The sequence below is a fragment of the Canis aureus genome, chromosome 2 (assembly GCF_053574225.1).
Source record: "Canis aureus isolate CA01 chromosome 2, VMU_Caureus_v.1.0, whole genome shotgun sequence".
Taxonomy (NCBI): domain Eukaryota; kingdom Metazoa; phylum Chordata; class Mammalia; order Carnivora; family Canidae; genus Canis; species Canis aureus.
The window spans coordinates 92,713,903-92,724,863 of record NC_135612.1 but is presented as its reverse complement, the minus strand read 5'-3'; the positions used below and the strand labels follow the sequence as shown (position 1 = coordinate 92,724,863).

Below are 10,961 nucleotides of genomic sequence, written 5' to 3'. Positions count from 1 at the left end.
TTGGTGTGTCTGAAGGAATGTGTTGTGCTTTAACACAAATTTTATTGATCCTGAAGTGACAAGACATTTTATTGACATTCTGTGGAGGATCAATGGCGGATAAAAACGCAGAACAGACATCAGGCCTTCCCTAGACGAGCCTTCCATATGTAAATAGATTCCCCCCTAAACATGGAGATTTTAAGACAACTGTTATAGACACAGCTCTGGGAACCCCCGGGGTTTCTCCTGCCACCCCAGGAAGTTCTTAAAGAATTCAGACTGGGGACACGGTGATTCACGAATACTCTTTTCCTAAGGTAATTTTCCCCATTTTGTGGGTGTTTTGTTCCTGTCAATCACTGTGTTAAAGAGTGGCAAATCAAGCAGATATTGAATCATCTGGAAAGTCAACCAGTTGGCATTAGACCACTGCCTCTATCTCATGTAAGAACAAGGACTGTAGGTATATGAGGTTTATACATACTCTTATGGAATTCGCTTTTCTTAAGGTCTCTGTCATTTAATTTTCTTTCTTGATAAGAAATCAGTGCTTTGGAGCAATAATATGCAGGCAGCCCTTGCTCAGAGGTGGAGTTGATGCGAAGGTGAGACCAAAGAGGCCAGTACCCACCAAGCCGTGGCAGTATCTGTACCACACAGACTCACCCAAGCACCTAAAGGCTCAGCCTGCCCCACGCCACAGGCACCAGTGCCAGCACAGTTCTCCCATGGCTTGCGGTGCTGTGCTTGCATAGGGCAAGGGTCCACCCCGGTCTCCTCCCCCTGCACGTGACAAAGTGTGCATACCCGCCAGGTGCCCTCCAAGACATGCTCCCCACATGCAAATCCTACCACACTGCAAGGGGACCTGCCGGTCTACAGAATCAGGCCTCTCCAACTCAGACAACCCTGGACACCCCGGGCCGGGGTGGCCTGACCCTCAGACACTTCCCATGAGGCAATGTGTGTCCGTTTGCATGTGTGCCCGTGCATGTGTGTTCACACGTGTATGTGCATACATGTGCACACATGTATAGTGTGCATGCACGTATACACGTGCATGCACACGCATTTGTGTTTGTGTGTGCATGTGTGCCTATACTCATGCGTGTGTGTGTGTGTGTGTTGGGCATGTTCAAGGCCTCTGCCTGTATTGTGTCATGACACCAGCCAGGAGTAAAATGTTTAACTGCCAGCTGTGTGATCTTCATCACAAACGCTATCTGACTGGTTTTTTAAATGAAATGATTACTTAATTGAATTTCAGTCAAAAATTCAACTGTGTGGTTGAGATTTGCCACTCCCTCTCACAAAGGAAAGATATCTGAGACCCTGGGAGGGCCTGTTGATCGATCTAAGTAAACATGCCTGGTTTGGTGGCTACTTCATTTGTTACCTTAATTAAAATATTCCCTTAAAAATAAACAATCTTTATGTTTAAAATAATAACTTACAAACTCAGCATTAAGCCACGTAACAACGCTAAAACGTGTTTTGTTTAATTCTGGTACTTTGTCATAATCACGAACTCCCATCTGGCCTCCACCAGGCCCAGGCGTTCATTATTATTCTGAGAAGCAGAGTAAGACCATTTTAAGAAAGTTCCAGGGAGTGACATTATTTTCTAAGGAGCACAAGGAATCAATTTTAAACAACAAAAACTTATAGAAAGTGGAATGGACGTGCATGAGAAGTGAGTGCCTCGAAGCAGGTGCCCGTCAAGCAGGGCAAGAGAGGTCCCTTATTCTGAAGGAAGCTCAGTAGCTTCCATAATTCCCCACTCATTTCCCTGAGTGCTGATCTTTGGAACAATGGAAGTTTAGGGAGACTTGATTTAATTTCCTCTAACAAACTCTAAAAAATAAAACCCTGGTATCCCACATTATTATATCAGCCTCTTTAAAGTGGAGTTAACAATATTCGTGGATTTAGAAATGCTTGCATCTTTCAAACTCTCACCTAGTCTGTTGGTCACATAGAAGTTCGCCAGGGGAAAAGCAGCTGTCTGCGCACCCCAGATGCTCCCTGCTACCCTGGCCAGATGACCACACAGGTGGCCCCATGCTCCGGCTGGCTCCTGCGCCAGCCTAACCCTAACACCCCGACCTCATTCTCCCCATCACCACCACCACCACCACCACCTCCTCCTTTGCCTCTGTTCTATCCCAAGAAATTTCTGAAACTTTAGAGAGGTCACTGATTTTGATTGCAAATTTAAAAGATTCATAAGGCATATAAAATTTTAAGCTGTGCAAATCACGTAAGATGGAACATTTCAGAAAACAAGAAGGATTCGGGACAGTCTGACATCTTGTGTCCATGCATTTTGCTCTGTGGAGGTGGTCCCTGCCCAGTGGCCCTCCCGCCGTGTGCCCACCCACCCAGGGTACACTGGCCTAGCTACACACCTCTGCTGTGTAGGTTCAGTGGCAGGTGGGGGTGGGGAAGTCCAGCCTCGCAGCTGTCTATGAGATCTCTGCTCCGGGAGTGCGGAGCGTCCCTGCTCAGGAAGCAGAAAACACCTGGCAATTCCTTCTTGATTTGACTTAGGTAGATGATGAAAAGCATCTTAAAAGCCACTTTTGGGCAGCCCAGGTGGCTCAGAGGTTTAGGGCCGCCTTCAGCCCAGGGCCTGATCCCGGAGACCCGGGATTGAGTCCCACATCGGGCTCCCTGTGTGGAGTCTGCTTCTCCCTCTGCCTCTCTCTCTCTCTCTCTGTCTCTCATGAATAAATAAATAAAAAAAATTTTAAAAAGCCACTTTCACTGCCGCTTATCACATTTTCTGCATAAGGTTGATGGCCAGTGGGCTGGTGGCGCAGGGGCATGAGAGGGGCCAGGCTGCGAGGACCAGCGGTGGGACCAGTTGGGCCATGCCCTCAGCCTGGCTGAGTCCAGAGGCTGAATATGGGCCAATATCTGAAGAGCACTCTGGATGAGCGCCTACTAAACCGGCTATGAATCATCCTCTTTGCTCAGGTAGCATCAACATAACAAGGAGGAAACACTGGCCCCTTGCCTCTGATCAGATCCCCCATGTTCCACAGTAATCGCCCAAGCATCGGCACGATGGATTTGCCACCTCCGTGGGTCAAGTGCTGACTGGTGACGGGTCTCCACTCGTCTGCATGGGCGTGGGACCTCCTCTCTCTAGTAGCCTCCCAGTGCAGCCGGGCCGCCTGGCCAGGTCCCAGTTGGGATGGGGGCCTTGACTGTCAAGAAATTGGGAACTCTGGCTTTGTGCAAGATGCCCGGGAGCTGAGAAGAAGTCTCATCCCAGAGCCTAGACCTGGAAACTCCACCTCCGTCCCTAAATCTGGATACTCTCCCACAGTTAGAAGTGAACCCCTATGCACTATAAAGATACTGCACATAACTTATTTAGCTTTTGTCACCTGAAAGGTTTTTGTGTGGTGTTCACTCCTGGCAGAGCACCGGGTGTGTCCTCATCTCCCTTCACGGGAGGCGCACACTATTCAGGCCGAGCCAGGGTGGGGCTCTGCTCCAAGCACCTTAAGAATTATCAGCATTGCTGTCTGGTGCCACGATTGCAGCACATGCAGTTGAACTACCTTCTCCCCCAAGGCTCTGAGGCAGCCTGGCTCCCGGCCAGCCCACCAGACTGGATGGAAGCATATTTTGCTGTCACCTAGCATGCATTTCATATTGTGTGTGTAAGTATGCACACACATGTATATCCCAAGGATGTAAAAGTATGACCTTCACATCAATTAAGGCTACTTAAGGGGTGTGTTTCAGATGAAATGCCGTAATACGCAAAATCACCGGATTAATGAATTAATCGACAGGAAAATAATCTTTGCCAGAAAAACTATGACTGTGAATTTCCAAAATAGGATTGGCTTGTTCATATATATTAACCAAAAATAAGCTCCGCTTTGCAGTAGAAACCCCACCGCCAGTTTCCAAAAAAAGAAATGTCTGAAAGTTAGCTTTAGGAAGAGGTTGGTTGGAGTCAACCACCCAGCGCTACACGCAACTGCTCCAATTCAACATTTGTCTGACCAAATCGCGGGAGACCGATTTGTGTGTCGACACACCCGCTAAGTCCAATCGGATGAGTATCTCCAATAACATAGCAATTGATTTAATAAAGGAACTAACCAATTTTAAATTGCAATAAATTTACCAAACATTTTCACCGTTTATGGAGAGCTTTACAGTAAGAAAGTATCAACAAAAGCAGGCACATCCGTGTACAAAGTGTTGCTGTTGGGCGCAGTTTCGCGTCAGCCGTCCCTAACGCAGCGGCTGCTCCGTCCGTCCGTCCTCGCAGCCTGGGCCCTTCCTCCCGGGAGGCCGCCCTGGCTCTCTGAGCTCTCACCCTGGACCGGACTTGCCACAGAGAAGTGCGCTGGGGGCGAGGCAACCCCGAGACATTTATTGTAAACTTTAAAATGGAATCCGGGTACCAACAGACACAGAAAAGAAGAGAAACCTCCCAGACACAGAAATGGTGACAGCGGAGGGCCGGCCTGGGCGGCGGGGGCGTCCGCGAGCGGGGCCGGTGCGCCCCTGGGAGTGCAGCGCCGCGCGCGGGTCCTGCTCGCTGCGGGGGCCGAGGCCGGGGGCCGGTGGTGGTCGGCGGGGAGGCCCGGGCCGGTGGTCGTCGGTGGCCGGTGGTCGGTGGCCCGTGGTCCGTGTGGCTCGAGGCCGGTGGTCGGTGGCCCGTGGCCCGGCGCTCAGCAGGCCCGGCCCGGCTCCCACGCGCGCCCCGCCTCGCACGGCGGCCGGCAGCAGTAGGGGTAGGAGGCGTTGAGGTCGGGGTCCGAGGGCGCGTAGCCCGGCAGCTCCACCGACGGGTGCCCCCCGCAGCGCACCTCCGCGCCCGCCTCGTCCCGCGCGTGCAGGACGCCCACGCTGATGTAGGACACGGCGTGGCGCGCCGCGAGGCCCGCGCAGTCCCCGGGGGCGGCCAGGTCCGACTCCTCCGGCGCCAGGATGGACGCCTCGCTCGGCCGCGGCTGCAGCCGCCGCCCCCGCCGCCCCCGCCGGCCCCGCCGCGCCCGGGAGGCCGCAGGCTGCGCGCGGAGCCCGGGGCCGCCGCGGGGCCGCGCCGGGGCCCGGGCCGCCCTCCTCCGGCCGCGCCGGCCGCGCCGAGCCTGCGACGCGCGGTAGTTCTTGACGAGCAGCAGGCTGAGCAGGCCCAGCAGGCACTCGAGCGAGTTGAAGACGGTGGAGAGCACCAGGCCGCGCTGGTAGTCCTTGAGCTGGCGGCACTTGGCGGACGTGGCGCTGTCCAGGGCGCTGCGGGCGCGGGGCGCGGGGGGCGCGGGCGGCGCGGGGGGCGCCGGGGGCGCGGGCGGCGCGCGGGGCGGCAGGCAGTAGTGGGAGTACTTGCGTTCCACGAGCGACACGGTGTCGCCGTCGATCACGGCGCCCGCGAAGGCGCTGAGGACCCCGAGCATGAAGACCAGGACGCCGAGCAGGAGCAGGTTGTGGCTCTTCGCCGGCCCCGCGGGCCCCGCGCCGTTCCCCGGCTCCCCGGGCGCGGCCTCCGCGGCCCCCGCGCGCGCCGCGGCCGCCCCGAGCCCCGGGCCCCGCGCCGGCCCCGCGAGCGGCGCGTCCCGGGGCCCGCAGCAGAGCAGGGCGGCGCCGAGCAGCGAGAGGCCGGCGGCCAGCAGCAGCCCCGAGTAGAAGGCGCCGGCGGCCGCCCCCAGCCGGAACGGCTCCCCGCGCAGCTCCGAGCCCAGCGAGAAGCACTTGAGGCCGACGGCGGCGGCGCTGAGCGCGCAGGCGAGCAGCAGGCAGGAGGAGAGCGCGGCGCAGGCCCCGCGGACGCTCCACTTCATCCTCCGCGCCCGAGCCGGCCCGCGCCCCGCGCGCCCGCCGCCGCCCGCCGCCGCCCCCGCCGCCTGCGCCTCCTCCCGGCGCCGCGCGGCCGGACCGCCGGCCTCCTCCTCATCCTCCCGCGTCCTCCCCGGCCCGCGCCGCCGCCGCCGGAGTCCGCATCCTCCGCCTCCCGCGCCGGGAGCCGCTGCGGCGCAGGACCGCGGGGCGCGCGCCCCCTCCCCAGCCCGCCGCGCCCCTCCCCGCCCCTCCCCGCCCCTCCCCTCCCCGCCGCCCCGCGCGCCCGGCCCGGCGCCGCCCTCCCCCGCCGCAGCCCCCGCGGCCCGGGACGCCCCTCCGCCGCCTCCCCGGGGAGAAGCGCCCCCCGCGTCTCCCCGCCTCCCGCCCCGTACCCCGGCCGCCCGGCCCCCCGCGCAGGGCGCCCCCCGGGCCCGCCCGCCGGGCCCTCCCACCTCCCGGGCCCCTAAGCCTGCGCCTCCCCGGCGACCGGCCCACGCCCGCCGCCCGCCCGCGGCCTGGAAGCCGGAGGGACTCAGCCTGCGGGCGCGGGAGAGGAGGGGGGAGCCCGGTGCCGGCGGGGCGGGGAGCCGGGGCGCAGGACGGCGGAGGCGGAGGACGCAGGAAGGGAGAGCCCGGGTGGGGCGGGGGCGGGGGCGAGGGGAGCCGGGGAAGGGCTGGGCCTGCGTGGGGGGGGGGCGGCGGCGGTGCGGGAGGCCGGGCCCGGGGCCGGGGGAGGGGAGTCCCGGCGCGCGGGGTGCCGGGGAGGAGCCGCGGAGGCCTCAGGCGCAGCCTCGCACGAAGCCCCTGCGGACCTCAGTCAGAACAGCCCTCCCGGGGCTCGGGCGCGTGACAGGTGATGCCGCGGAAGGCGCCCGGGGGCGGGGGCGGGGTCGGGGGGCGCGGGAGGGCGCGGGGCAGGAGGCGGCAGCGGCCCTCCCCGGCCTCCCGGGCCGTCCGCCTCCGCCCGAGACCGGCCCTGGGTGGACCCGGCGCGGGGCTCCGGGGGGCTGGGCCTGCGCCGCGGCTCGCCCGCACCCCTCTGCGGCTGCGGCCTGGAGCCCGGGACCCGGGAGCCGGGAGCCGCCGGCCGAGGCGCTCAACCATCCGGCGCCGCATCCAGGGGGGCGGGCGCGGCTGCGGCGCGGGGGGCCCGGGGGGGCCGGGGAGCGGGCGCATCGGGGGGCGCAGGGCGCCGCGCAGCCCCCGCCGTCCCCGCCGCCCACCCGGGCTCCCCCAGCTCGCGGGCGGCGCCCCTTCCTGCCCGAGCGCCGGCGAGTCGGACGCGAGCCCCCGAGGCGCCCCGGGTCGGGGGCAGCGAGCCCGCGCGCAGGAGCTCCCGCAGCCACGGAACCTCCTGCCCCGTAAACGCAACTCGAAGGCCCTCGGTGCGGCTCCCGGGACATGTGCGTGGGACCGACTCGAGCCGCGACCGCGGTCGCCGGGCGGAGAGGGAGCCGCTCTCGTGTATTTTTAGCGCGGAGTGCAGATTTTAGAACATCAGCTGAACCTCCTCGTCCGTCCCGCTCCTCGGCAGGATGACTTGCCAGAAAAGTGGGCATAGTGAGCCTCCTTTCACATGTATGGTGTACAGGTTCTAAAAGGACAGTGTGTAAATCAGCTTGTATAATAATCGTGGCACCCACGCGCGTGAGCGGAGTTGCCATGAGCTTACTTCCAATGATTATTCCGGTTTCCAGGGAGACGAGGTTTGCAGCCACCTCCGTGGAGAAGGAGGGAGCAGCCTCTCCATTCCCCTGCGTGCGCCAGCCAGATTGATTAGGCCTGGGGGCGGAAGTGAACTGACGGTGGCTCTTCCTCCGCCCGGATCCCCGGATCCCCGGATCCTCGGGAGGAGGCCTGGGGAGGGGGGTGGGCGGGGGTGCTGCGGTTTAGGTTTAGGTTTTTGGTTTGAGATCTGGCCTCCTCTCTCCTTCGTGCCCCACCCCCACCAACCTCTGGCCAGACACTTCCTTCCTCCTGAGCACCACCTTGTTCCTTAAACTGATCATACCTCTTCCTGCCACGGGGCCTTTGCACGTGCTGTTCCCTCTTCCTGCTGCAGGTTTCCCTTGCCGCATCCTCACCTGGCTCCTGCCTTCTTGTTCCTCAGATCTTAGCTTCACCTCACCAACTTTTGTTGGCTGCCTGCTGTCCTGCAAACACTGTAGAGTGCTTTGCATGGGTTTTCTTTTGTAGTCCTTGCACCAGACCCTGAGTCGGGTGGCCCTGTAATTCTCACACACGCTTTCTATGAATTAGCCAGTGACTTGTGGAGTCAGGGTTCAAACCCAGGCTCCATGCCCAACCTCCTTTCCCCCTGACCTCCCTCCCCTCACCAGACACCAGCCTCCCTCCCTGCTTCCCCTCCTCCCTGCCCCCCAGCCCCTCGCAGAGGCCCCCCCAACAGGTGGGAACTCCTGGTGGTCTAAAGGTCTGTCCTCCCCATCAGATTAGCTGCTCACTGCAGGCAGGCTCCAGGTCCAACTGATCCCTTGCTCCTCCCCATCAGGATTCAGTCCTGCCCTGGCTGTGTGGAATGAGTAAGTGAATGAATGAATAGGTGGTCAGCACTGACCCTGGGTCACTCTGTCTTGTGACAGAGTCTAAGTATCTGGTTCTGCTCATTGGAAGAATGCACCAGGCCAGCAGGCAGAGGAGGCACCCACCTGGTGTTGAGGTAAGGGAAGGCTGTCTAGGAGGGAGGTGGGAGGGAGGGCAGGAGGGAGTGGGTGGGTGGGTGCTAGGGAGGGAGAGAGGGAGAGAGTGGGTACTAGGGAAGGAGGGAGGTGGGAGCAGGGTGGGAGGGAGGGAGGTGGGGGACGGGAAGGGGGAGCCAGGCAGGGAGGGAGGAGCTGGGAGGGAGGAAAGAAGGGAGGGAGGGAGGGAGGGAAGGAGGGAGGGAAGGAGTAGGTGGGTGCTAGGGAGGGAGGGCAGGAGGAGCTGGGAGGGAGGTGGGGGCAGGCAGCAGGAGGAAAAGCAAAGACAGCAGAAGGGAGCTTGGGCCATCTACACCTCCAAAAATGTTGAGGGCAGAGAGCAGGTGACCTGCCAGAAAGGGAATTCATCCTGAGGGTGGGGAGACCCTAGAAGGGCAGGAGGATACTACGGTCTGTATTTTGGAGGAACACTGCCCCGTGAAGACTGGGTTGAGGAGACAAGGCATGTGGGGGGTTCAGGAGCACTTGGGGTGCAGGTAGAAGGGTCCTACCCCATCGTGGTGTTATTGCAAGTATTATAATCTCTCCTGTTTGCTGCCTGGCGCTCAGCACATAGTCGCCTGTCTTCCGCCTCTATCTGCAGGAAGGAAGGGCAGCAGGCTGTGGTCCCTGTTATTTTTTTTAAGATTTTATTTATCTGGGGGAGAGAGAGAGAGAGAGCAAGCGAGCATGAGCAGTGGGAAGGGGCAAAGGGAGAGGGAGAAGCAGGCTCCTTGCTGGGCTCAGTCCCAGGACCCCTGGATCCCTGGACCATGACCTGAGCCGAAAGCAGACGCTTAACCAACTGGGCCACCCAGGCGCCCCTGTGGTCCCTGTTACACAGAGCTTCCTTTTAGGGTGACCCCATAACCATCCCTCTCTCACGGGGAGGGCCTCTCTGCACCTGAAGTGGTTTCTGACACCCATAACCCGGGGTGTGAACTGAAATGACCCACACACATTTTGAAAGCTGACTCTGTTGCTTTCCTGTGGAATCCTTTCTCCCAACCCCTGCCAGAGTCACCCGTGAAGCCCCTTCCCTCCCAGCCACGCAGCACAGCCAGAGGCGCCCCCTGGGATGAGCAGCTGTGGGCCACAGTGGGGTGATTTGGGTGCTCAGAGGTTGCTCAGGGGACCCACACTGGAAAGGAGCAACACTCCAGTGAGCAATGACTTTAGACAGGTTGTTGGGGAAGGAGGAGTGACTTCGAACATCACAGAGCCCGCCATGTGCCACATACTTTCTCAGGGACCAGTGTAGAACCTCCATGCGGGACACATCACTGCTAGGATTCTGAAGACAGGGAACCAGAGCCCAGAGATAAAGGCTCAAACCGATTATAACGGTAATCATGTATGAAGAGAAGGATATTTTCCCTGTTAGCTTTAAATTTCATTTTAATATTTAGTATTTATTAACATTTGAAATCCAGTCTCCTAGAGTACGGACTTCAGTTAACTTAGCTGATTCTAATTACTTGTTTTCGCATTTGTTTGTCATTTAGCTTTTCAGTATTTTTATTCTTTATCTTTTTAACTGGCTAAATAATAGAATTTTTCTTTTATTATTATTTCTCAGCCCCCTTTTTCCAGGAACAATCAATACTGATCTTCACTTATGGACGTAGTGTGTGCATTTATGTGCCAACATTGCATAGGCGGTGATTAATCCAAAAAACTCTCACAAAACCAGAGCCAGTGAGTTCTGCAAAACATGAGAATGTATTATTTTAAATGCTTTTATCTTGTGAAATGTAATAGATCCACAGAAAAACTCTATAATGTAACAGCTTGATGACTTATAAATGAGCATCTATATACTTGCCACCCAGTCAAGGAACAACATTGCAGGTACCTCCTCAATCACTGCCCTCCCTCCCAGGAAGGTTCCACTGGCTTCATTTGAAACCACTTTTCTTGTGTTTATTTACACTTTTATCACCTACACGTGTACCTCCACACATTTTAGTTTGGCTATGTGTATTATTTGGACTTCATATAAGTGGAATTATAGAACATGATTGCTGTACGTCAGTTTTTTTTCATCCAAGGAGATGCCTCTAAATTTTAGCCCTGTTGTTTTCTGTGTCTATAGTTCACTCACTTTCGCGGCTGGATCCTAAGCCATCCTAAGAACATGCCACAGTTTATTTTTCCATTTTACTGATGATTTGATTTGACCGCTGATAGTTTGGGGATATCATGAATAAAGCTGTTGTGAACTTCCTTGCGTGTGTACTGATGTGCTTTGGCGTGCATTCTGTTGGATCCCGAGTAATATATCTGTTCAGATTTTTGTGCCCTTTTGTAGTGAGAATCAACTGGCGTGTGATAGCAATCACTCATTTTTAAGTGTACAATTCCATGAATTTAGATAACTGTACACGCCGCAGTCATGATGCGGGCTGTTCCAGCTCCCGCAAACCACCTCCTGTCCGCCCCTCTCCTCAGTCCAACCCCCTCAAACCTGCT

The 10,961-nt window shown here is 58.2% G+C and overlaps 1 protein-coding gene and 1 long non-coding RNA gene across 2 annotated transcripts; one reads left to right on the top strand and one right to left on the bottom strand.

Moving 5' to 3' along the window:
- Positions 1-5,833, bottom strand: TMEM271 (transmembrane protein 271). Its single transcript, XM_077882110.1, has one exon. The coding sequence runs from the start codon at positions 5,793-5,795 to the stop codon at positions 4,686-4,688; it is 1,110 nt and encodes a 369-aa protein (XP_077738236.1). The 5' UTR covers positions 5,796-5,833; the 3' UTR covers positions 1-4,685.
- A 1,837-nt stretch (positions 5,834-7,670) lies between these two features.
- Positions 7,671-10,715, top strand: LOC144303732 (uncharacterized). The gene is made up of 2 exons (XR_013370705.1): positions 7,671-8,470; positions 9,739-10,715. It is a non-coding gene; the product is annotated as an uncharacterized LOC144303732 (long non-coding RNA).
- Positions 10,716-10,961: the final 246 nt, after the last annotated feature.